General features: G+C 41.7%; 1 protein-coding gene across 1 annotated transcript; it reads right to left on the reverse strand.

Annotated features, from left to right (window-relative positions):
- Nucleotides 1-24,540: 24,540 nt before the first annotated feature.
- Nucleotides 24,541-25,467, reverse strand: LOC138246743 (olfactory receptor 8U9-like). The gene has a single exon (XM_069201508.1). It carries the CDS (start codon nucleotides 25,465-25,467, stop codon nucleotides 24,541-24,543), a length of 927 nt encoding a protein of 308 aa, XP_069057609.1.
- Between the last annotated feature and the right edge of the window lie 839 nt (nucleotides 25,468-26,306).

The following is a 26,306-nucleotide window of genomic DNA, read 5'->3' on the forward strand; positions in this document are numbered from 1 at the left end:
TAGTGGCTGTATGCAGAACCTGCTTTTAGTATCACAGATGTTTTTTTCATCCACAGTCAATACAAGTTCCTCTTCATTGTGGATTGCATCCCTGGGGCTTTTTCAAGGCTGAAAGTGTATTATTGATATTGCCAGTTACCACCCACTACAAAGAAAAACATTGAATGTTTGGTCAAAGTTAAAACATTAAAGATATAATATGTAACAACATTTGGTCATATTGGTTCATGTGGCTCACACTGGTGAAGCATGGCAAATATGAGGCACACATAATCAGTTCCAGTCAGCTGTGAGTCAAAATCAGAAAGAAGACTGCTGCCTCCATCGTAAAGCCCTCACAGAATTACAACATAACCCTCCACAATCAATGAGGAAAAAATAAGTGATCATGGTGCTAAATATGAGTGAAAATTATAATCATGTTAATTGGCAAAATGATGTCAATCAGCACAAAGCAGAATTAACAACACAAACCTCAATTTCTAGCATGATCCTATAGGTAATATACTTGGGAGAACACAAAAGGTCAGAGTAATATGAAGAAATACAAAGGAAAGAGATTACAAGATTATAGTCAGGGAAGATCAATACCTGGAATCTCTTATTAAGAGGACTCTTCTCACTCACAGCATTCTGTGGTGGACCAAAGAAATAAGATAATGGTCAATGCTGTGCAAGCCACAATCAAGGCACAATCTGACTTTGGACTAATCTGGGCAAATGTCATTTGCAGCAGAAAGCAGACTTTGTGACAGTAGGCACTTTATAGCGCCACCTGAATCTTATTGGCAGACCACACCTGCTGCTATGAGGGGCGGTCTTCCAAGGTACCCAAACCTAAAAAGGGATTGACCACTATAACTGTGCATTGGAATAAGGATATCTTATAAATCAAAGGTTTGACACACAGTGTTACGATGGGCAAAATGGTTCCCACAGCTGGTTCATCAATACTGCACTCGCTAAATGTGCCCTTGAGATAGGATTTCTCCACAACATAATCCCGGCATTTAATGCTAGTTTCCTAGCACAAAACGCACCCTTGTGTCCAAAATGGAAAATAGCTGTAAACGGAACATAACCTAAACAGCAGTGGGAGCAGCCACTGTTTATGTTAAGCTTGCTAAATTTGATGTTGTGGCAGGGTTTGTCCCACAAATTACTCTTAATTACACAACCAGGTGTAATCGCATTATTATCGGTAATTCCAAGTCAAAGAGTAACAGCAAATTTACTGAAATTATTCTGATTACTCTGGCATGCTGGAAATTATGCCCTTGCCTAGTATTCACCTCACAAGTGAGGAAAGCAGCATCTATTAGCAGATGTTCAACATGGTAGGGACCAGTGTCAGTAAGCAGAAGGTATACAACAGCTTTTCTAAGCTGTTTGGTTCATGTTATTTTCCAGTGAAGACCTTGCTCCACAAAATGATGTGCTATTACTAAATGACAAAATAATTCAATAGCATTGCCGTGTATTTTGGACTTGTACTTTTAATCTTTCAAATTATAAGTATTCATGTCCTAAATTACTGTGTGGTGTTGTATATATGTCCAGGTCTGCGTGAATGTGTCATACATGAAATTGCTACAATTTCTAGAGTTTTCTAGAAAATCAGAGGTTGGGTTTCTGGCACTAAGGACTTAGGGCCTCCTTTAGAACTTGGTGGACGAGTTAGTCTGTCACTACAGAGGTAGATCCGCTGAAATCTTAATCCCATTGGATATAATGGGATTTATATTTTGATGGACAGGAAATCCGTCACCATTGTGACAGAGTAACTCATCCACCAAGTTCTAAATTCAGCCCTTAGTCAATGCAAATATTACACAAGCAACTGAGCAATATCTGAGAACATTTATTCTAGGTAATGATCAATCAAATGAAATGTTACAGGGATAATCAGTGGAACTCCAAAGGTATGTCATATAAATTATGTATGTTGAAGATTCTGATTAATTGTAACTTAAGCAAGGGAATGGTCAAAATAGAAAATATACCATAGTCACAATAACGTGTTGCCACATACATGTTGTGTATGTAGTTCATACCTTGATTTTAGTATTAAACAATGGAGTGGTTGGTGGCATGACTTCTGTTCAGTGATTGCACACACATTAGTATGTACCAAGCCTAAACCTGTGATATCCGTGTAACTTGAAGTACAGCTCTGCTGTCTGTAGTTTCTTCTTGTAGGATCTTTGTAAGCAGAGGTGTAATTCTACTACATGAGGTATGAGAATGTACAATCTATTGATCCTTAAGCAAAACTGCTAGCTTAAAATGAAATATTTTATAAAATAAGTGTACCCTGAGACTATAAAAAAGTCTGCAATCTGAACACTCAAGTCAGTATCATATGTTCAAACCAAGGATGCTTAATGATGGTAGAAGGAAAGATTAGTGTCACACTTACAGAACAATAAAAAATGTAAACCATTTAATTTTGGGTTAATTTTGAGAAAATGTATCCTATTTTATGTCTTGGAGTTTTAATATGGAGCTGGCACTTTTGGACCAATATTCAGCATCTCTTTTCTAATTTGAACCATAGCTGTGTAGTCTGAGGCTTGAGCATGTTACCTGAGGGATAGCTCTGCTGTCTGTAGTTTCAGCCAGTGTGGGTTTTGTTACATGGAATGTTTGTTCTCTCAAGTAAATGACCCTATATTGATGTGGCCATTTCAGGCCCTGTCTAGGCATATGATTGTAGTGGCATGGCACTGGAGGCTGCCCCACAGCATATGGGGTTGGGCATGGGACTAAAATGACTATGTTTAGGTGAGGCATTGGAGGCTGCCTCTGGAAATACAATGATTGCTCCACAGTATATGTTTTCTGGTATATCATGGTTCCCTCACAACTTGTGGCAGCATCCTAGTTAATATATAAGGAATGTGTCATTTTAGTGGAATTGTCTTTTTCTGCAATTTTTAATTCAGTAGTGTACCTTTCTGTGATGTCAATAATGTCAAAGGTTATTAGTGATCACTTCCTGTAATGTCACTTCATGTGATGATGTCATAGGGCACATTATGTAATTTCTGCTACGATAAATTCAGCTAAACCATGTTGGTCTAGGCACACATTCTCACCCACCACCCAAACTCAGGCTGTCTGAAACACAAAGTGGATGCAAAGCAGGGGCACAACTAGTGTAAATGTTCACTGGTGGAAACTTGAAAGTGTATGGGCGCATTCTGGAAGGGAATTGATGAGCAAGTTATTAAATAAACATTACAGTATGCTGCAGAAGAAATCAGTAATGCTTTTTGAAAGCCCCAAAACATGGTTAATGGGCCCGAGCCACTGACAAAGCCTAACACAAGGGTGAGGGCCTTAAGCAACAATCATAGACTGAGACAGAAATGTTGTAATGCTATTAGACCATTCCATCCAGTGGGGATAGAATCTAAATTAACAAGCACTGGTAAAGTCAGTACGTCTCGCTTAACATAGAACCTATTTATGCCAACCATCGCTTGAAGCACCTTTGCTGCAGATCAGGAGAAGGAGACTGAACTCAGAGCCACCTGTACAATGATTGTGTCATTTTCACTGCCTACATCCTGGAGTCAGTGGCTGAGCAAGAGGGGGTATGGGGTGAGAGGCAAAAGAGCATTGTGAAGTAACTGCTTCAAGGTGAATAAGGTAACCTACAGCCCTATTGTGCAAGCCCTTTTGGCACAGGTTGGCTAATCTCACTCTTTCCCCCTCAACGTGTACTCAAGCGGGGAGAGCTGTGAAGCCAGAAGTGAAGCCGCTATTCTGCTGCTAAACCAAGGCTTTCCTCAGCTGAGCCTGCATTTTGGGCCTTATCTTTACAACCTTGACTAGGGGACTGGCAATATTACAGAAGGTAAGCAAAGATCTGATTTAATTAGGAAAACAGTATGACGTGTTCTTATTAACCCATGCAAATCATTTGCTGTTTATACAACCCACTTTTCGGAGACCTTGACTGAATCTATAAATGACTGCATCCAAAATATTCTGTAACGTCAAGAGAGTCCAGCCAAAGATGTGTTTAAGGATGTTCAAGCCATGCATGTCCCCCAGAAACACACTGACCTGACATGTGGCTATCCAAACCTCACAGATGTTGCAGAAACTATCTTAATGTAGAGCAAATTCTATCCTCCGTCAGTGCTTATAAATGAGAGAAGTGTAATATATATTTAATCCCTTACTAATGTAAAGTAAATGGCATTTTGTCAATAGTTATTGAACTGTACATAAGGCCTGATTTAGGGTTTGGGTACTCACACATGACCGCGCACCCTGCTCACCAAATTCTAGGTCTGCCCATCTCATTTGGAGATGGGTGGACTTTTATTATTCCATCGATGGAGCCCTATTTGCTCCATCAATGCAAAACTTACTCCAGGTGGCTGATGAAATAAGGGCCATTAGAGGAAGGGTATTACACCATTTCCCCATTTAAGTTCGACTATGTAATGCCTTTTTCCCTGTGCATCACTGCCAGGAAAAACCTGGTGGTGGGGGACAGGGGAAAAACATAATGACTTTCATGTCCTGGGAGAAAACTCACAGGCCTTTGGGGTCATTCGTTTTTTGTTTTTCAAAAACAAACTCACTTTGGGATCTTGTTTTTGAAAAACAAAAAGAGTTTGAAAAATGTTACAGCTGGGTGTCAGGGAGGATGGTGCTGTTGGTCAAACTAGTCCTACGTTGACAGAACCACCCTGATAGCGGCTTCTGTCACTGTACAGAGTTGTCCCTAGGTGCGGCTGACAGCTGTAGGTTTGGCAGGTGGAGGTCCCTTGGGATACAGCAAGTAATGTCCTCCACCATCTCTTCCACCATACTAATAGTTTAAACTCTGTCTGCCAAACTCTAAGTTAGCCCCATAGTCACCCTATTCCTACTCCTCTCAGAAGAACACACAAAGATCAGGGATTTATAAACATTAACACATTAACTGGCAGGAAGCCAGATAATTAAGTAACAAACAATAACTAGACATGGCCTAAAGAGATCAACTTTTTAGAAGCTGACCGCACCAGAAAATGGTATAAAGCCACAGATGAAGCTGTTTGTAGTAATATTGTGCCAGTTGCTATAATTGTAATAGCTTTCATCCTGGACCATGATAAAAGGCAAGCACAGAATTCATCTTTTACATTTTCTGTTGAACCAGCACATGCCGAATTTGCTGTGTAATGACTGCACATTGTTCAAACAGCTTTTACAGAGATTAACAACCCTGGCACAAAACCATTAAAAAATAGGTTCTACTATTTATTCAAACAGTGTTAGGAGACATAATAAAAACGAAAACTATGGTTTTCTAAATTGACTAATAGCTTTGTACTTTGACGATGCCTCACCTGTTAGGCTTTCCTCTAGTTTCCTTCCATGGAAACAGGCATTGCACTTCACATCACTGAAGGACAGTGAGACCCAGATTTACAGAGGTGTCATGCAACAAAGTGCAGCAAGTAAAGTCGCTGTGCTGTGCTGCGTTGTGTGAACGGGAGAGACCACAACCGCTCCATATCTACCAAGATGTGTTGCTCTTCTCCTCTCTTCATGCGCTGGCACACTTTAGCTCCATGCACCAACGCAGACACTCTTGCACCATGGTGCCAAAGTTATGACATTGCATAATGTATGTGGTGCTCATGACATCGCTTCAGTACCTTCCGGCCAAGTGCGTGCTATATAAAACTGGAAAACAATCAAGAAGTGGTGCCTGTGTTGTAGTAAGCATAGTTTTTGTGCAGGAAGGAGTCCCTTCCTATACAAAAACTAAGATTTAAGGCGTTGCCGTATTTGTACGCGTCCTGAAGAATGCAGCACACGTGCAAAGAAGGAAATATGAGGAAAAATGAAAATGTTTCTCCTTTACACCTGCCTCAGGGAGCAGCAGGATTTTGATGCAACTAGTTTGCTACAATTCTTTTTAGATAGTGTTTGCACCAAAACCCGCTGGTGGGTGCACATGAACACCGATGTGTATTACTCATGGAGCGACCCTCGAAGCAAAGTAATGAAAGGCCACGCATTGTGCAGTTTTGTATTACTTTTGGTTACACTCCAACACGAGTTTAAATTTTGGCAGAAAATAGAAAATTCACAATTGTCATGTTTGCATTTGTATTTCCATGCAAGTTTCCCATTAACGTTTGAAACACAAATGCTCTTTAGAGTCACACTTTAGAGTCACATAATGCGTAATGTAATGAGCAGAGTTTCCATCAATAATTTGATGAAAAACAAATTCCTCTTTTTATAGCTGTGGGGCACAATGAAGCTTTTATTCACATCATAGTTGGAAGGCCCATTTAATTAGTGAAATTCTAGGAAGCACTCTGATAATATACTGATATCTAGGGAAGCCCTGGCACTCACAGAGTGCGAGGTGGACCTGGCAAGAGAAGAAGGGGACCAAAGGAAGATGCATGATGGTCCTTTTTAAGGACAAGATGGGCCGAATGGGACAGCATGACAGATATGCACTGGGCTCTCACAGCTATTGTAGAAAAGGTGACCTCCTAGTATGAAGGCCACAAAATTCAAGACATGGGGTCAAAAGTCAGGACAAAAAGTCAATTGCACAGACACATCCAAGGAGAGGCCACACAAGACTACTTTATCAGTGCATTTATTTACTATTTTCTACATAGCACTTTTTATTCACTGTTCTGTTGATGTGATTGCCTCCAGGAATGCTACATTCAAGTGCCACATTATGTCCTTGTTCAGTAGTAAATGATTGCCCTTGAGCATGGTGTTAAGGACATCCGCCCTATTCAAAGTTACCCAAGCTTTCTTGGAGAGAAAGAAACAGCAAGATATTGATTACATTTCTAAACATTTTAAAACCTATGAGATACAGTTTGGGAAACATTACTGACTTGGAGATTGACCTGGCAAATATCTGCATAACGTAGACTAGGCTAAAACAGCCTGTCGAGCAGCTGGGCAGGAGGAGAAGGGTTGGAACAATCACAGAGGCTCAAAAGGGCTCATTTTGTGAAGAAGGGGCCTCATAGGGGACAACATGATGGGTGACCAAGGGGGACTCAGAATAGGCTGGTGGGTGCAATATTATAGACACTGTATTGTCATGAGAAAAACTTGACAAGTCCTAGATTAACTTAGCAGTAACTTCTTCAAATGCCCTTTTTGGACAAAGACATCCAACCCTACCATTGACTGGGATTCCTGTTCCTGTCTGATGCTTTGCACTTAAACATTCTGGGGGTTTCAGTTTACATGCCACCCCCACCTGTGCTGGTGCTCTCTGTGTTGGTAGACTCTGGAAGGATCACATGTTTTCGCGACACTGTTCACAATATCATTTATAGGAGGCTGTGTTTAGTTTGCGGTTTTATAATCAAGGCCCAGTTATCCGGCATGGAGTATTAAAAATCTATTGGGCTGTGATTCAGTCACTGAACACCCACATTGGACTTCGTCCCAAGATGTTTGTCCCGTTGACTCATTTCATTAACTATTTTATAAAGAGGAGACCAAGTGCTGAATATAATATCCATGAATGACTTTCCACTGGGTAGTGTGTATGCTCCAGGAGCAGTGGTCAGACATTCACAGAAGAGGGTGGATGGTCAGAGCACACACTGCAAGAAGAAGCATGTATAAGCACACCATAGAGAGGATGCATGTGGATCATGGATTGGGAGGAGAAAAGAATTGAAGAGATGATATGTGACTTTGAAGTTCTTTCTTTAAAGTCAGAGGTGAAGCAACAGTCTTAGATTCTAGGGATATCTGGGTAAGGAGCCTAGAAGGGGATGGCTTGCCTTCTTCTATCCTTCTTTTCCTAGGATATCTCCCTTCTCATCATGTTGGTGCTGCTTGAGATGAAGAGTTTGGCAGCCCAGTGGTCCTGTTTTCTGAGTGAATGTCCTTGTGCACACCACTTCCGATCAAAGGTCATTTTCATTACAGGCATTTTTTACTAAGAGCAGCAAGGTCGGAGCTGGGATTGCTGTAGATACTGCTTTGTAAAGAAGTGGTGTCAACCACAGTGTCCGTGTCAGTTGCAGCAGCTGTGTTATATACAGTGGACGTGCCAAGTACAATTGCTGTGTCATGTCCAGCAGCTGTGTCATATGCTGTAGTTGTGTCAAATACAGTTTCTCTGTCATGTGCACTGGCCATGTCATGCACAGTAGCCATGTCAAGTACAGTTGCTGTGTCTTGTGCTCTAGCCTTGTCAAAAACAGTTGCTGTGCCATGTACAGCAGCCTTGTCACATGCTGTAGCCGTGTTAAGTACAGTTGCTGTGTAATGTGCATCCGCCATGTCATGCACACTAGTTGTGTTGAGTACAGTAGTTATGTCATGTGCACCAGCCAACTCATGTACAGTTGCTGTGCCATGTGCACCTGTCATGTCACGTACTTTAGCCACGTCAACTACAGTTGCTGTGTCAGGAGCACTGGCCATGTCATGTACAGCACCCATGTTAAGTACAGTTGCTGTTTCATGTGCTGTAGCTGTGTCAAGTGTAGTTGTGTAGCCATGTAAAGTACAGTTGCTGTGTCACGTGCTGTAGCTGTGTTAAGTACAGTTGCTGTGCCACGTGCTGCAGCTGTGTTAAGTACAGTTGCTGTGTTAGGCGCTGTAGCTGTGTCAAGTAAGGTTGCTGTTTCATGTGCTGTAGGCATGTCAAGTAAGGTTGCTGTGCCATTGTGCTGTAGCCATGTCAAGTACAGTAATTGTGTCATGCAGCATCTGTATTACGTACAGTAACCGTGACAACTACAGATGATGTGTAATGTACAGCAGTTGTGTCATATCATGTAGCTGTGTCAAGTACAGTTAGTGTGTCATGCAGCAGCTGTGTTATGTACAGTAGATGTGTCTTGTGCATTGTCCATGTCATGTACAGTAGCTGTGTCAAGAACAGTAGACATTTCATGTGGGGTAGCCGTGTCAAGTATAACTCCCATGTCATGTACAGCAGCTGTGTTATATGCTATAGATGTGTCAAGGACAGTTGCTGTCATGTGCAAAATCTGTGTCATATAAGGTGCCCATTTAATGCTCTCTTGGTCTTTAGCAACACTTTAAACGAGAGATGATTTCTGTGAAGGCCTTCTTGAGTCTGGAGGAGCCCAGGATTAAGATCATAGAGTTCACGGCTGGGAAGATGGAAATTATTAATGAACATATTGAAAATTCTGGAGTGCCTGGGAGGGCCACGTATAACTGCACAAAGCACTGAGAGAGAAACACCAAGGTATAGAGGATCAATAAGGAAGTTATAGTTTTTATGGCTGTCAAGTAAACTGCAACATGGGACCTGCTAAATCCATCCATGTTCTTCCCCATGCGCCTCATGTGATTGCAGAGGAAGGTGAGTATTGTTGCAGCAGCAAAGGTGAGAGTCACCATGCACAATGCAGCAACACAGGAATTTATTAGGAAAAGGTCATAAAATTGTAACTCATTCAACTTGGCAAATACATGTCTTTCACCTGGGGCGTTGGACACTGTGTGGGCTGAGAAGCTAAGGAATGCATCACTTGTACTTCCTTCACTAGAGACATTAGAGGCTGTGCTAGGTGAGACCTTGAATAATGCATCAGTTGTGGTTCTTTTACTTGAGACATTAGAGGCTATGCTGGTTGAGATGTTGAAGGATGCATCCCTTATGCTTCTTTCACTCGAGGCATTAGAGGTTGTGCTCATTAAGGTGTTGATGAATGCATCACTTATGCTTCTTTCACTTGAGAAAGCAGATGCTGTGGTGGTTGGGATGTTGAAAAATTCATGGCTTATGCTATTTTCACTTGAGACATTAGAGGCTGTGGTGGTTGAGATGTTGAAGGATGCATCACTTAATCGTCTTTCACTCGAGACATTAGAGTCTGTGCTGGTTGAGATGTTGAAGAATTCATGGCTTATGCTATTTGCACTTGAGACATTAGAGTCTGTGTTGGTTGAGGTGTTGAAGAAAGCATCACATACAATAGATTTACTAGAGGCTGTGGTAGTCAAGTTATTGTAGACGTCATGGCCACTGGCATTAATCAGTTCATATAATACTAACGGAATAGAAGTGGCAAAATAAAATAAGGAAAGCCCCAAGATCAACCAGGGTACTGCCCCAGGGAACCTCTCCTTCAGCCTCAAGAAGAATGGAGTGCTGAAATGCATAATCTTCAGACAGCAGTATACGCAAAATACAGTGGTGAATGAAAGGCTGGAAGAGCGCAAACAAAACATGGTGGTGATAGCAGATACATAGACTTTGCCCAGTGAGTAGATGTTCCCACTGATGCTGCAGATATTGTAGACAAAGTAAATACACAGGTGGAAAATGTTGGAGAAAGCTAGGCTGGAGAGGATGAGGCTGCAGGACTTGAGACCACTGTTACTCTTCAGCCAATCTGATAAATTCACAGCGAGTATGAACATATTGCCTATGACTCCGATGACAAAGCAAAGACCATGAAGAAATAGCACTGAGATATCCATGTAAGTAAGCATATTGCCAACAGAATGGACTGCCTTCAGATCCGTGTTCTGATTGTAGAGAGTGCCTCCTTGTGTGGCATCAGCCCTCCTTGCTTTGTGCAAGAGATTCAGATGTGTCTAGTGGCCAATGTGCTCATTTGACTGATGCAAATGATGATGGCATTACCTTTCTTCTGAGCCGCTTGACATTCTGCCTGCACATTTGAGTTTGTTCCAAAATGGAAATAAACACTTATTTTTATCAGTGCAATTCAAATTTTGACTTTGAGATGCAGGTTACATCACAGCTATATATGGTTTTGGAATTAGATGACTTTGAATGGATTTGAATCAGCAAATGGTATTAAAGCTCCACTTTGAATTGATTACCCCTGCGCTGCACATAGTTTGATAGTGAAATGTATTATTATTTTGTCATGTTTAGATCGCTGTAAGTGAATACAATTCATATTTTTATGTTTGTCAAATGTTTGTAATATTTTCCCTCACCTAAATTGTCCATGTTTCTGTTGATATTAGACCATTACCTGATACAAGAGTGGCTGTGTTCTGTATTGCAGAATACCTCTTGCAAGACTTGGCGTGTCTGGGGCTCCATAACAATACTTCATACAATAGTGGGCGTGTCTGGGATTCTGTTGTGATAGTTGATTCATGAGTGGGTGTGATTGGGATTCAATAATGATAGCTGGGAGTAGCCATGTCTGGGATTCCTAAGCAATATCTGAATCGAGAGTAGTTGTGTTCTGTTTTGCAGAATGCTTGATGCAAGAGTGGGCATGTTTGGAGTTCCATATCGCTGGGTGATACAAGAGTGAGCGTGTCTTGGATTCCATAATCATAGATGATACAAAAGTTTGCCTGTCTGGGATTCATAGTAACAGAGGGTACAGGAGTGGTCAATTGTGGGATTTTATAATGATAGTTCGTACAAGAGAAGCATTCCTGGGATCTTATAAAAATAACTGATAGAAGAATGGGCATGTCTGGGGTTCCACAATGATAGTTGATACAAGAGTGGGTGCGCTCTAGATTCTAGAAGAATAGTTGTTGCAAGATTGGGCATGTCTGGGATTCCATAATGAAATATGATACAGTTGCCACAACCTAGGATCCCATAAATATTGTTGATACAAGGATGGGCACATCTGAGAATTCATAACAACAGATGAGACAGTAGCCATGTCTGGGACCCCACAACTATGTTTGATACAAGGGTCGGCGTGTCTGAGATTCCATAACGCTAGTTGATACAAGAGTGGGTGTGACTTGGTTTCCAGAACAATACTTTATACAGGAGTTGGTGTGTCTGAAATTGCAGAGCAATACTTGATACAAGAATGGGCGTGTCTGGGATTTACAGTAACAGTTGAAACAGGAGTGGGTATTTCTGGGACTCCAGAGCACTACCTGATACAAGAGTGAATGTGTCTGAAATTCCAGAGTAATACTTCATGCACGAGTGGGTGTCTCTGGGATTTCAGCACAATAACTGTGTTTTGGTGGTAGTTAAGTGAAGGAGGGACCAGAGTTTACTAATGTCTGATCTAGGGCAAATCCTCATAAGGTTCTTTAAAACAGAATCTACAAGTCGATGGGTAAGTTGTTTGAGGAGTTCAGGGTTATCCAAAAGCAACCAAACACTACTTCTACCTTTGATTTTCAGACGGTAATTTGCTAAAATACTAATAGCCTGGAAATCTTCTCCAGAGGATGTTGGGTTACGTTTTCAGCCTTCCAGAGTGCTACAGTGACTACGATTCAGGAGAATGATGTTTCTGATGTTTTCAGTGGTGATGAATAAGGATGAACAGTTTCAGATTCTCCTTGTGGCATATTGGAAAGGATTCTGCATGCACAAGGAACCCTCATGTAGACACATGGGCTAGTCAATGTCCTGCTGCAATCTACTGATGATTTGGTAATGTTGATGCCCCCATCGATGAATGTGAAAAATTGAAATCAATTTTACCTCAGGTGCCACATGTTTTACACGCATGGCCATAATGACTGCTACCCAGTTTGGATGAGTTAGAGTTCATGTGCTCAAACCCTTTCTGGAAAGTGTAACCGAGTGACGAAAACAGGAGGAAGCCTGTGGTCTTCTTTTTGATGGTCGTTCATGTGGCTGATGTGCAAAAATCTCATCCCCTGAAAATGTACATCACGCGCCTGCATATCCCTGAAAAACCTACGTTGTTTGATAGGGACCAAGGAAGAAACCGACGGATTGTTTCCAGCTGTAAAAAAAAAAAATGGTCTTTAGCATTTTGGATTGGACATTTGTAGAATAATAAATGGAGGGAGGTCCTCTGCATCTTTGTCCCTTGCTTTTTATTTTGTGTAGTTGAGTCTTGATGCAATGACTAGCTACATGTGCCTAACAAGAATTGTATTAGTAGCTCATCAAAACAGTTACATTTTCTTAAAAAAGTCAAACTTGTTTAGTCATGAAAAACAAATATGCTGCATACAGTATTCTACATGACATTTGTTTGCTTATGATATATACTCATAGTGTGTTAAAGCCCAGGTACACTATTATTTTAGACAGTAATTATAGGGTAGTCCATTGTTGGTGCATTAGGTAAAATCCCATAAAGAATATATTTTTACTACAAAGTGTTTCATAGAATTTAGTACTCTTTGTGGTAAAATGCACCAAGAACTATGAGTTATCATGTCTGAAAAAGTTTTATTGTGACTGTAGTAGAGCGCCATAGCTACTAATGTATGGTGGTGTTCCTCTCTTTCCCACGCTGGGTCACTTTAGGCATCGTTGCGCACGCACACACCATTACGTTGTAGATGGAGGGATGCCTGTTTGATGTCTAGGCATTGTCTCATACAGCAGGCACGAAAACTATGTTTAGACATAGATCAAAAGTTTGCCTACTTCGTATATCTGTGTTGTACAATACAGTACACTTGTCAAGGTTGAAAAGTTTGAAGAAAAAAAAACAATTATCCAACATAACGACTGCCTCAAAGGGACATAAGCCTTTTGCCTTGAAGTACTGTCTACAAATGTTAGAAGATAGGACCTTTGTCAAAAATCCATGCATGCTTGCCTGGAAATGCCCATGTACCACCATGGGACGCCCCCTTGATGAAAAGTACAAGTTTTACTCTGGAAAATAATTCACAAATCAACTCTATGCACTGGTTTGTATTATTTGGTGACACTGAAGCATGTGCAAAGTGTCAATAAATCTAACCTCCAATATCTTAGGGCCTGATTTAGATAGATCAAATAGGATACAATGGGATTTATATTTCGGGACTATCTGTCACTGTTGTGACAGAATAACCCCTCGGCCAAACTCTAAGTCAGGCCCTAAGTGTTTCTCATGTTCTTAATGAGCGTCATTGTAAATATGAGGAAGTTCTTTCCTGGGTCTTCAGGAAGTGGGAAGAAGACTGGCCCCATTGAATCCATAAACAGTTTAGGTCACTGAAGTATGTCACTTAAAGAGCGCCAATATCCCTACCATCAACAATCTCCACAGAGACCTCCTTCCAAAGGAATATGTTTTCATACCTTTGGAAATACTTCTCAAGTGATCCTGTAATAGTCCAGAGTAAGCTTCAGGAAGAGATTTGTTCCAGTTATACCCAAACACATCCCACCTGCAGTACAGCAGTACACACTTTATCGCTGCTGGACTCAAACTACCCGAACCTGCAGATTCCAGCATGTCAGTGACAGCAGGATGTATATAATGAAGGGCTGTTTTGGGTTGGAGTAGAGATGAGCACCTGTTTTTGTGTGTCTGAGGTGTCTAAAATTCATACATATGATCCTCAGAATTTCTCCTAATTAATGCATGAACTTTAGACAACATAAATTGGGAGCAGAGAGGGAGAGAGACCCTGCTTACTCTTTTTAACTTGCTTTTGACTTACGCAAAAGTGTACTCCAAAAAGCAACACCAGCTACATACTGCACCCTTGCTACTGTCCTGCTGAATACATTTTATACACTTGTTCCTTGACTGTGACGCTTGGAATTTTCACAATTCCTATTACTTCAGTGATGGCAGCACCCCCATTCTGAATATTGTTTCAGCACCACTGAGTATGTAGTCTGAACACCTTTATTACTCACTGACAGGCACTGAGAGAAACATGCGCTTCTTTGAACCTCAAGTCCAGAGCTCTCAACCATGCCACGTTAGTGACGCCCTCTGCAACCTGAACTTACTCAGATACATACGGGCAGGGGTTTTACCATCGCTTTGCAAAGTCATCAAGAGTGATCCAAAGCAGCTCAATGTGTGGATTGGCTATTTACTTTAGAGCACAAAACTTGTTTTATTCTGTGACATTGCCTAAAATTACACAAATTTGTGCTTTTTAACACTTTATTTTACATTGTTTCAAGGGCTGCATCCCATGGATATTATGTTACCTTACCTTACCTTACCTGACCTTACCTTATCTCTATTTCTATAGCGTACTAATCACCCATGAGAGTATTTATTTGAGGGTATGAGGAGATCCGCAGGTGGGTAGTCGGTTGTCTCCCAAATGAGATTATTCAAAAAGTCAGGTCTTCAGCTTCTTGCAGAACTTAAGAAGAGATGAGGAGACTCTGATGTGATGTGGGGTGGTACATGGGCATTCCCACAAACGGGCTTCAACATAGTTTGGTCTCATTATCGAGGTGAAACTTGAGTCCTACGGCACAGTGAGCCTGGCACCCACATCTGGGTATGTCCAATGCACGTAGGGCATAAATTGCAACAACAACAAGGTGATGCATAGAGTGCTTGAATTAATCTCAGCCACTGGTAATTGCTGTGGATGCATTCCAGTCCATCATTGTTCACCCACTATACAATTCTAGACAAAGGCTCAACTTTTGCAAATCAGTACCAACCCTGCTCTTGATGGGAACAATCTGTCCCGAACTGCCAGGCAAGACCCCCTCCAAAAGGAACCACCAGCAACCATGGACCAGGTTCAACCTACTTAGGTTTCACCAGTGTGCTATAGCTAGAGTCCAAAGGTATAGTGACCATTGGACCCATATCTGGGCATACCTGTCAAATTTAAGGCGTAATCTGAAACACAAACAAGATGATGGATGGGATGCTTGAATTAATCTCAGGCACTGGCATTTGCTTGGAAAGCATTCCATGTAATCATTTGTTTGCCCACCATGCCTCTATAAGGCCTGACTTATGCAAAACAGTAACAACCATGCTCCTAATGAGAACAGTCTGACCCAAACTGGCAAACGTTTGGGCTGAACTGTTGATGATTTGTATATGGCTGGGTCCAAACTGAGGCAGCATAGTAGCAAAAACGATGGGCTGGATTCCTACCCCAAGCATTTGCCAGTGGTTTGACTCATTGAAAGCATTCCTCCCATCACCTTTTGTGTGCAAAGTGTGCAAAAGGCATGTGTGCCCCCTTCCTGCATCTCTGGGACACTTTATTCTTATACAAGAGCCTACAGATGCTTCAACCTACTTAGGTTTCACCAGTGTGCTATAGCTAGAGTCCAAAGGTATAGTGACCATTGGACCCATATCTGGGCATACCTGTCAAATTTAAGGCGTAATCTGAAACACAAACAAGATGATGGATGGGATGCTTGAATTAATCTCAGGCACTGGCATTTGCTTGGAAAGCATTCCATGTAATCATTTGTTTGCCCACCATGCCTCTATAAGGCCTGACTTATGCAAAACAGTAACAACCATGCTCCTAATGAGAACAGTCTGACCCAAACTGGCAAACGTTTGGGCTGAACTGTTGATGATTTGTATATGGCTGGGTCCAAACTGAGGCGGCATAGTAGCAAAAACGATGGGCTGGATTCCTACCCCAAGCATTTGCCAGTGGTTTGACTCATTGAAAGCATTCCTCCCATCACCTTTTGTGTGCAAAGTGTGCAAAAGGCATGTGTGCCCCCTTCCTGCATCTCTGGGACACTTTATTCTTATACAAGAGCCTACAGATGCTTCTGCAACTATTTCTATAAATTGTTTTCTATACATTTTCAACAGCACTGCCATGTGGGGGCTTGACCTCCTTTTGCTGCAGTCATGACCCTATTGAAATGAGGAAACACTTTGCCTGTTCTTTCCACATCATATTACAGGTGCGGACACAGAGCCTGTCAGGACGGCCACCGACTGTTCAACACACAGAGGTCACGCAGACTCAACATATCTCTTGAGGGACTCCTTGATACTCCACCTAGACATTCCCCTTTTAGGCGGGTGCAATCACACACTGCTGCTCACTGGATCTATATCCCCATTCAATCACAGGCTAGCTGCCTCCTGGGAGGCTTCAAACAGCCAGACTGCCTTTCACTAATGAGCTGTTGAGGGTGAAAGTAAGAGTTTGCACTGGCACCATGAAAGGTGCATTCTCCATGTTAGGGTGCACTTTCACAGTCTTTGGACACCCAGTTAAAGGACTGCTGTGGGGCCGACTGAGACAATGTGCTCCAAAGGTAATACTACTCCAGCGCATAGCAAAGTCTTAGACTTCAGAGGACATAAAAGCCCTAATTTAGAGTTTGGCAGATGTGTTACTGTGTCACAAACGTGACAGATATCCAGTCTGCCATATACCATTTCCATAGGATAACCTGGAATCACAATAAGCAGAAGGGATATCCATCTCTTTTGTGATGGAGTAACATCTTCCAAACTCTAAATCAGGCCCTTAGACTGGTAGCATGTTCCTACAATACACCAGAAGCATGTTAACATGTTCCCTAAGATGCCCTGGTTGTGTGTTAGTATGTTTCTTAGGATGGTACCAAGTCCCTTATGTGTAACATGCAGCCTTCCTTGAGGTAAACTCAGTGGACCATATGAACTTATGATGACTTACCCTTTCCTTTACATTGGCTGTTGTCTCCAAGAAGCAGGATGGTTCTGTGGGTTAAAGAGATTGACCACATGTCCCCCTCTGGATGAATTTGACACAAAGTTACACATAAGATTTAATTTTTATATCAGCCACATGGATAGGGCTACGAACACGGCTGAAGGCTTAAGTGAGGCAGAAATGCATTGGAACGTGGTTCTGAAACTTTGGAAGGCCAGTACTGAGGATTGGAAAGTTCATTATGGATAAAGCTGAAGACTAGGCCTGAATCCAGCAGTAGGAACACAGGGGTAGGGCACCTTAATCACAGACTGGCATCACACGCCACCTGTATTGTGCTTATATACCCACACTTCTTTTTCACAGGTACTGCCCCAGATTTCTTAATGATTGACCAGCACATAGTGAAACAAATCCATGCAAAGTCTTACAAGGGTATTAACGTTCCAGAGCAAAATTTGTTTTGCTCTGGCAATGTACCATTTTTCTGAGTGGATAAAGGTAATCCAACTGCTATAAAAAACGTGAACATTATTGGGGTGTAACTTGTGTCGGCTAGCAGAAGCACTTACAGTTTTTGATGCAAAGCAGAATCTACTAAGATAGACTGCTGGGGCTTTAGGTAAATATAATGCCTCTTTGAAGCAGGCATTAAAAAGGAGAAAGGCTTTTGTTTCTCATGCAACCCACAAAGTTTTGTGTGCTGATGCATGGGGGGCTTCGTATTCTTTTTTGGTGTAGGAATTACAAAACCTATGTGTTGTACTCATGGTTTGCGGAGCGAGCGCGGCTGTAAACAATAAACGGTTGCTGCTCGTGTGCCGCCTCAGACGCGTTTGGAGATCGGGGGCACATTTTCAAATTAATAAAACTTACCTTGTTTGCCGCAGCTTTGTTTTCCCTCGCTTACTTCATTTGGCGACGAGCGTCATCTCCAAACGCTGCGGACCTGCGCGGCAAGTCTCTTGTCTGTGGTTCTTCAATGTTGGAGGCTGTGACAACGTCGGAAACACCAGGAAATAGAAAAAAAGAGATTTCAGCACCTCGAGGGAGTGGCTTTGCTTCATGGAAATACTCCAACTGCACGCAAAAATAAGCCCAACGCAAACTACGGAGTTTATTTACTACTAAATTCAAAAAGAGGTATGGATCTGGTCTACTGATGATTTGAGCTTCACTACTTTACGTTGTCACAGTATATGTCTACAGACAGCGTTTTACAGACTTAAGACAACTGTTCTCAGAAGGTTTGTAGACTGTGTAGCGAACATTTGTTGGAAATCTAACTATTGATGTGAAAAAAAACAATTTTTTTATTCTAGTGTGTTGTGGATAATTCATCAACATTATTTTTTTAATACAGATATATTGTTTTTATTAAATATTTTTGAGTAGCCTCACCATGCAATCGGTTCTACCCCCACCGCCATTTCTAGACAGTCCAGGTGAACCAGCTATATGTTGGAAACAATGGTTTGATGCCTTCAAAACATATTTAGGGGAGATTGGTGCATCACGTTACAGGCCGGAACGGAAAAAATGTCTGCTGCTCCATTCTATTGGCTTTGAGGGTAGAGCGATTCTCAAGCATCTGCCTGAAGTACAAATGGAGGATGATGAAATGGATGAGTATGAATCTGCGGTGAAGAAAATGAGCAACAGATTTGATGCTCCCCCCAGCTTGGTAGTGGCTAGACACACATTTTTCAAAAGAGAACAACGCTCAAGTGAAGATGTGGACACATATATTTCGGCGTTGCGCATTCTAGCTGCAGAATGCCAGTTTGGAGTGCTGGGTGATCAATTTATTAGAGACCATTTTATTTGTCAAGGAACAGACAAGTCTATCAGACAGAAGTCGTTATCGCTGGACAATCCAACGTTGGTGGAGACGATTAGGATTGCTAAGAGCATAGAATCTTCTATTAAGTCTCCTAAGAAAATAGAATTGGCAACGTCCAGCAGAGTCAATACGGTTGTCAACAAGGATGACAAAAAGACTGGGATCAAGTCTTGTGGACAGAAAAACAATAAGTTTGCCAATTCCAATGTGTTCTTCAAACAAAAAAATGTTTGTTTTAGATATGGTAATTCTATGCATCAAAAAGGTTTTAGGAGTTGCCAATGGGTGTCCAATGTAGGAATTGTGGCAGGTTGGGGCATTTTGCAAAAGTTTGTCAAGGTGGTAAACGAGAATCTGTCATGACGTTGATGGAAGAGAATGATGAAGCAGTGGAGCATCTTATGGGAGAGGTTCAGGACATGGTTTTGAGTGTGGTTGATGGAGCGGTTAAGACTGGTGATCCGCATAATTGTGTGGATCCCTATGTTTTCATAAGAGTGGGAGACAAGTCGTTGCAGTTGCTAGCGTACTCAGGAGCTAGGATCATCATGATTACTCTGGAATTGTTCAAGCTGAATTGGGGAGAGCGTGTTCTTGAACCGCCAGACAGGGCTCCAGTGTCCTACGAAGGGAGAAAGATTGAACTTCAAGGTTTCTTTGAGGACATTCTCGAGTTTAAGGGGAGACGCATATTTGGTAAAGTCTATGTAGTGGCTAGAGGGTTGAACATTTTAGGCTGGTTCCATCAGGGCCTGTTTGGAATGGTGTTGAGAACTGGTACGTCTAAGCAGGTTGCAGTAATAAGAGATTCGGGGGAGATTGAGGCCCTTCTTAATGATTTCCCTAAGGTCTTTTCAGGTGAATTGGGAAAGTTGCATGGGCTTAAACATAAAATAAAAGTGAAAGCCGATGCCATTCCAGTCAAGCATAAACTAAGATCTGTTCCTTTTAGCGTGAGAGAAGATTTAGAAAGGGAACTGGAAAATGTACAGAACAAGGGGATTATAGAACCAATTGAATCATCTTCGTGGCTCTCTCCATTAGTAGTGGCTAGGAAAAAGAATGGGGATTTAAGAATTTGTGTGGACTTGAGAGCAATCAACATGGAAATTTGTGTAGACTCAAATCCCCTCCCCAATATCAACGAAATGTTGTCCACTATCAAAGGTGCGAAGATTTTTACGAAGTTAGACTTGGCTAGTGCGTACCATCAGGTAGAACTTGATCCGGAGTCCAGGTTTTTAACAGCTTTTGTGTCGCCTTTTGGTGTTTTCCAGTTTTGCCGTATGCCATTTGGGCTGGCATCAGCGGCTTCGGTGTTTCAAAGAATCATGTGTACATTGTTAAAGGGGATTTCCAATGTGGTGGTTTTCCAGGATGACGTATTAATTCATGCACCTGACCAGCAAGTGCATGACAATGTTTTACGACAGGTTTTACAGAAATGTATGACTCATGGCGTGGTTCTTAGGAGAGAGAAATGTCATTTCATGAAGTCGTCGGTTGAGTATTTGGATCATGTAATTAGTCAGGAGGGTGTTAGTCCCAAACCCGGTTTGATTGATGCGATCTCAGCCGCTCCTCAGCCTACAGACAAGGCTAGAGTTAAAGCGTTTTTGGGTATGTGTGAGTTTTACTCTCGGTTTATACCGGAGTATGCGAGTCAAGTGAGAGTTTTATCCAATTTATTGAAAGACAAGACCAGTTTTGTGTGGTGTTCAGAATGTGATAAAGCGTTTGAGGACATCAAGATCCTGTTGAGACAGGCTAAGGTGCTGAAACCGTATGATCCACGTTTTCAATGTTGTCTTACGGTTGATGCCAGCAATGTTGGTTTGGGTGCAGTGTTGACCCAAATGATTGATGGTGTTGAAAACACCATTGGTTTTGCCTCTAGAGTATTAAGAACACCAGAAGTGCATTATTCTGTTATCGAAAAGGAGCTGTTGGCTTGTGTTTGGGCCATTGAAAAATTCAGGTGTTATGTGTGGGGGAGATACTTTCTGTTAAAAACAGATCATAAACCGTTAGTCTCAATTTTGAAAGGGACTAATGACAAAACATGTACACCCAGAATTGCTAGATTGGCAGCGAGATTGATGCAGTATGATTTTGAAGTGCTGCATATAACTGGGGGGCGTAACGTGAGGGCAGATTTTCTGTCAAGATTTCCCAGTCAGTGTAGCCCGATGTTTGATGATTTTGTGGATGACGATTGTTGTATGATTGCAGCAGTTGAGGTTGAGCAAGTGTGTGTATGTTCTGAGTCAGAGTGGAAGGAGAAGATGGCTGCTGATATTGACTTGTGCACAGTTATGAAGTGTATAGTTGAGGGCTGGCCGTATGAGAGGGACTTGACGACGGCCATTCAGGCATTTTGGAAGGTTTCTGATGAGCTGACAATTGAGGATGGTATTGTTTTGAGGAACGACAAATTAATTCCCCCGGAGGGGTTGAGGTGTTCTCTATTGAAGAAAGCGCATGATGGTCATTTGGGGGCCACACTGACAAAAAGACGAGTGAGAGACAGCTTTTGGTGGCCTTGCATGAACAATGAAATCGATCAATTAGTAAGGAATTGTGTAGTGTGTTCCAACTCTGACAAGTGTTTGAAACCTGTGACACCACCCCTAATGCCCATATTGTGTCCTGCTGGTCCTTGGCGTAAATTGGGGGTTGATATGGTAGGACCTTTTCACTCACTAAATTGTAAGTTGCGGTATGCGTAAGTTATTGTTGACTATTTTTCAAAGTGGCCTTATGTCAAATTTGTTCAGGACCCGAATGCCAAGACTCTTGTGCTATTCCTGAGGGAAGTGTTTATGAGTGAGGGGTTTCCAGAGGAAGTTATTTCAGACAATGGAGTTCAATTTATGTCTGAAGAGTTTAAAACATTTTTGGAGCAAGGTCATGTTAAACATCTGAGATGTTCTCTTTATCAACCCCAAACGAATGGTTTGGTGGAGAGATTCAACCATGTGTTGGGGTACTGTGTCAGGTGGGCGTTGAAGAATGGGTGTGATGTGCAGGCGTCGGTCCAAGCAATGCTGTGGTTTTATAGAACAACTCCTCATTCCACCACGGGGGTATCTCCTTTTGAAGCTTTGAAAGGAAGAAAGCCCAATACGCAAATCAAACCTGGGTGGATGTCCAAGTTTTTCAAAAATATGCAGGTTGGAGACCGTACTGACCTCATCAAAACTAATGAGGATAACAAACAGTGTGTAAAAAAGAGATACTTTGACAACAAGAAAGGGGCAAAAGAGTAGTTTATTGCAGTAGGCGATTGGGTTGCATTAAAATTGCCTACTTTTGTTAAAAAGGGCAATCCCAAATTTTCTGAACAGGTTAGGGTTGAACTGGTTTTGGGTAATGCTGTAAGGGATCAGGGCAATAAGTGGTGGAACAAATCCAAGGTTGTCAAACTGAATGGGAGATCGGATCCTCAGTTTGTACGCAAGGGTGATTTAGTAAGACAGTCTGACTCGAATGTAAGTGGGGCTGGTTTAGTGAAACAGTCTGATTTGCGTGACAGTGCTGGTGAAGGTTTGGTCGTGCGCAGGAGTAACAGAGTAAGAAAACTGCCTTGGAAACTGCGTCAATGAGTTACCGTATGAGATTTGTCTTGAAAACTGTATTTATGAGACAACGGGTAATTTAGATGTATTTTCTGGCAACGTTAATTTCTTATGTGTTTATTTTTTATTGTGGTTTGTAGCATTTGTAAATATTTGTGTATTTTTTTCTGTTGAGATGGGGGTTGTATTGGTTATAAAAAAAAAACTCAATGTTGTACTCGCGGGCACCAGAAGAGCGAGCGCGGCTGTAAACAATAAACAGTTGCTGCTCGTGTGCCGCCTCGGACGCGTTTGGAGATCGGGGGCACATTTTAAAATTAATAAAACTTACCGCGTTTGCCGCAACTTTGTTTTCCCTCGCTTACTTCACTATGTTTGATAGAGAACATCCACCTCTGCACATTGGTGCGAGGGTGTGTATCATGCAAGGCAGCCTATGTAATTTGCAGCACAGGGGCGATGGCAGCAGAATCCCATAAAGGCTCCTCTGTGCTGTTTTCTGCATCTTGCTCAATTCAGTTCCTCAAGTTTGGTTGCTGCACTGCTCCAAAAGTGATACATCTGGGCCTCTCTGTGTTACACACTGCCCCTGTGTGAGGCAACTACATGAGTGATTAGTGTAACTTGTATGCTTGTTCATCCTGTAAGATGTAGATGTAATTGTGAAAAAATATTAGTGAATGAGCTTGTAGAATTTGTCATGTGATTGTGAGATCCGTAAAACCTTTGAGTTTTTTCCACCCTTCCCCTTGCAAGCAGATTCTCAGGCCCTCCTATAAAAGAATGAAGAAATATGCTACATAAGTTTTGATCAATTGTAGGTCAATAAATAAGTTATAGATTTTATAGCTGCCTGTAATGCAAATCTGTCATTACAGAATTTTGGATGATATTGTGCAAACCAAGGTAAACCTTCGGAAGAATAGGGACTGGGTACTACATCACAGACCTATTAGAATATTTGTAATTCCCTTAGAAAACAGCTGTTTGTTAGTTTGGTTATGTGAAAATTGTGCTGAAAGTTTTACACTTTGGCAAGTTTTTTTTAAAGTGTTATCATGGGGGAACATCTTCAGTCTCCCCTCATGACAGCTTTGCTCTCTTGCTGACATTCTGCTCATGTATTACCCCCCCACTGCTGATGGACAGAAGCCACTCATCTAGTATGCTTGATGTTGTAGTTTTACTTGCCCAGTGTATATTTCTTCTCATTTGGTTGATTTTGTGAGCTACAAGCTAATGATAAAAGCCTATTAAAACACCCAGGAATCCACCACCCTCAACTGAACTGCCAGAAGGGTAGTGAGAGCAAGGACGGATTCGGTGGGTCACACCAGTGATGGAAGTGAGATACTACTGTGGCAGAGGCACTTGGTGACATCCTAAGAAAAATGTTGGGCACATGTACTTATTTATTTTAATTTTTGCAAATTAAGTCCTGTGGCCTACAAGCCATATATCGACCTTTGGACAATTCCAAATTCATCAACCAACACCTGACTGTAACCTTGCAAATGATTGACAACGCAAGAGAACAACTGTCTATAGACATAAAAACAATGAATCATCACAAACACTTCCTTTTACTAGAAATAAAACAGTGGCATCAATGTCTCTGATAACTACCAGGTAATCTCCCCACATTACCACTTCATCTAACTGATTTACCTAAGATGCTTTTAACAGTGCAAGATTGACAGAAAATTCCAGTGACTCCATTGCTAAAGAAATTCTCAACTCCAAGCACATATTTCCTGATTTTAGATGTGGGATCCTGATCACATCTCATTTGCGCTTCATCCTTTTTACTTTTCTCAGAGCGTTTTTTAATTCTTGGTTCTTCAGACTGTACACAATAGGGTTACACAGTGGAACCACACCAATGTACAAAAGGGATAACATTTTGTTCTGTGTCATTGAATAGGTTGAAGGTGGACGCAGGTACATTACCATGAGAGAGCCGTAGAATAACATCACTGCGGTGAGGTGTGACCCGCAGGTGGAGAAGGCCTTGTCTCTCCCTGAATTAATCTTCAGGATGGACGAGATGATGTTGAAATAAGAAGTGAGGATGAGAGCAAAAGAGGAAAGTCCTACCACAGCCCCACAGATAAAGGTCAACATCTCTATGGCATGAGTGCTGCTGCAGGAGAGCTTTATCAGCGCTGTGATGTCGCAGAAGATGTGGTTGACTTGACGTGATGCACAAAACGAGAGTGCAGATGTTAGGACGGTGTGTGGAATAGGCTCCACCAGGCTGAACATCCAGGATCCAGCTGCCAGCTGAAGACACAGAGTTCTATTAATGGTAGACCTGTAACGTAAGGGATTGCAAATGGCAACATAGTGGTCGTAAGCCATTGCGGTGAGAAGAATGGTCTCTGTACACACCATAGCAATGAAAATGTACAACTGCATCAGGCATGCATCAAACGACACACGTGGAACCTCCACAAAAAAGGTGGCCAGCATTTTGGGGAATATGGTGGAGGTGTAAATGATGTCTACCAAGGAGAGGTTCACCAAGAAAAAATACATGGGGGTGTGGAGGTGGGAATCAAAATAAACAATGACCATTATTAAAACATTTCCTGAGAGAATGATAAGATAAATAAACAAAAATCCCCAAAAAACAGGAACTTTCAACTGAGGAAGTTCAGAAAAACCAACAATAACAAATTCTGTTGCAGATGTAGTGTTTTCCTTCTTCATTTCTCCTCCACTGGATGTTAGCAGGCTTTAAATCCTAGGCAAGCTTCCCATGTAGTATGTAAGAATTTAATTCTGGAGTACTTTTGCTCAGCAAGGAAGGGGAAGTGAGCTGCACTCACAATTGTTTTATATTTTGGAACTACTGATGTGCAGAAAGGCCAGATTTCCAGTCTCCCATGTGTGCGCCATATTTAAAATACTGCCCATCATAGCAGTTGTTAGCGGATTTGTGGGATTTGTGTCAGAATTGATAGTCTGGAGCTTTGCAGGATTACCGTCAAAAATGTTGATGCCAACCCTGCAAAGATCATTGAGGTCCATTGTAATCAATGGTGTGCCTCCTTTTAACGCCTGTTCTGAGCAGGCATTAAAAGTGCCCCAAAAACTGATGCAAAGAAATCTGTTAGATTTCTTTGTGCCATTTTTTCATCTCACTTAAAGGGGGAACGCCCCCCTTTGCATTCATTATGCCTGGCGCAGGAATAATATAGCACAAAGGGTTACAAAGTGGTGCAATGCATGCACTGCACCACTTTGTAAATATGTAATATTGTATATAAATGTTGTAAATAAATGTAAATATGGCGCAGGGATTTTGGCCTTGTTGGGCCACATTAGCATAAAAACAATTACGCTAATGTGGCGCAAGGAGGGGTTTGGGGCTCTTAAATATGCCACATAATTTTAGCTTGTGCAGTACAGAATGATTGTCTTTTCAGGCAATGTATTTTTAAAAATATTTTCAGAGGATGCTATTCTTTAAAAAAAAAAAAAAAAAAATTCAAAGACACTTGCCAGACTTTTCTACCTATATTAATAGAGTACAAAGAAATACCAGG

This window comes from Pleurodeles waltl, chromosome 7 (assembly GCF_031143425.1).
Source record: "Pleurodeles waltl isolate 20211129_DDA chromosome 7, aPleWal1.hap1.20221129, whole genome shotgun sequence".
NCBI lineage: Eukaryota > Metazoa > Chordata > Amphibia > Caudata > Salamandridae > Pleurodeles > Pleurodeles waltl.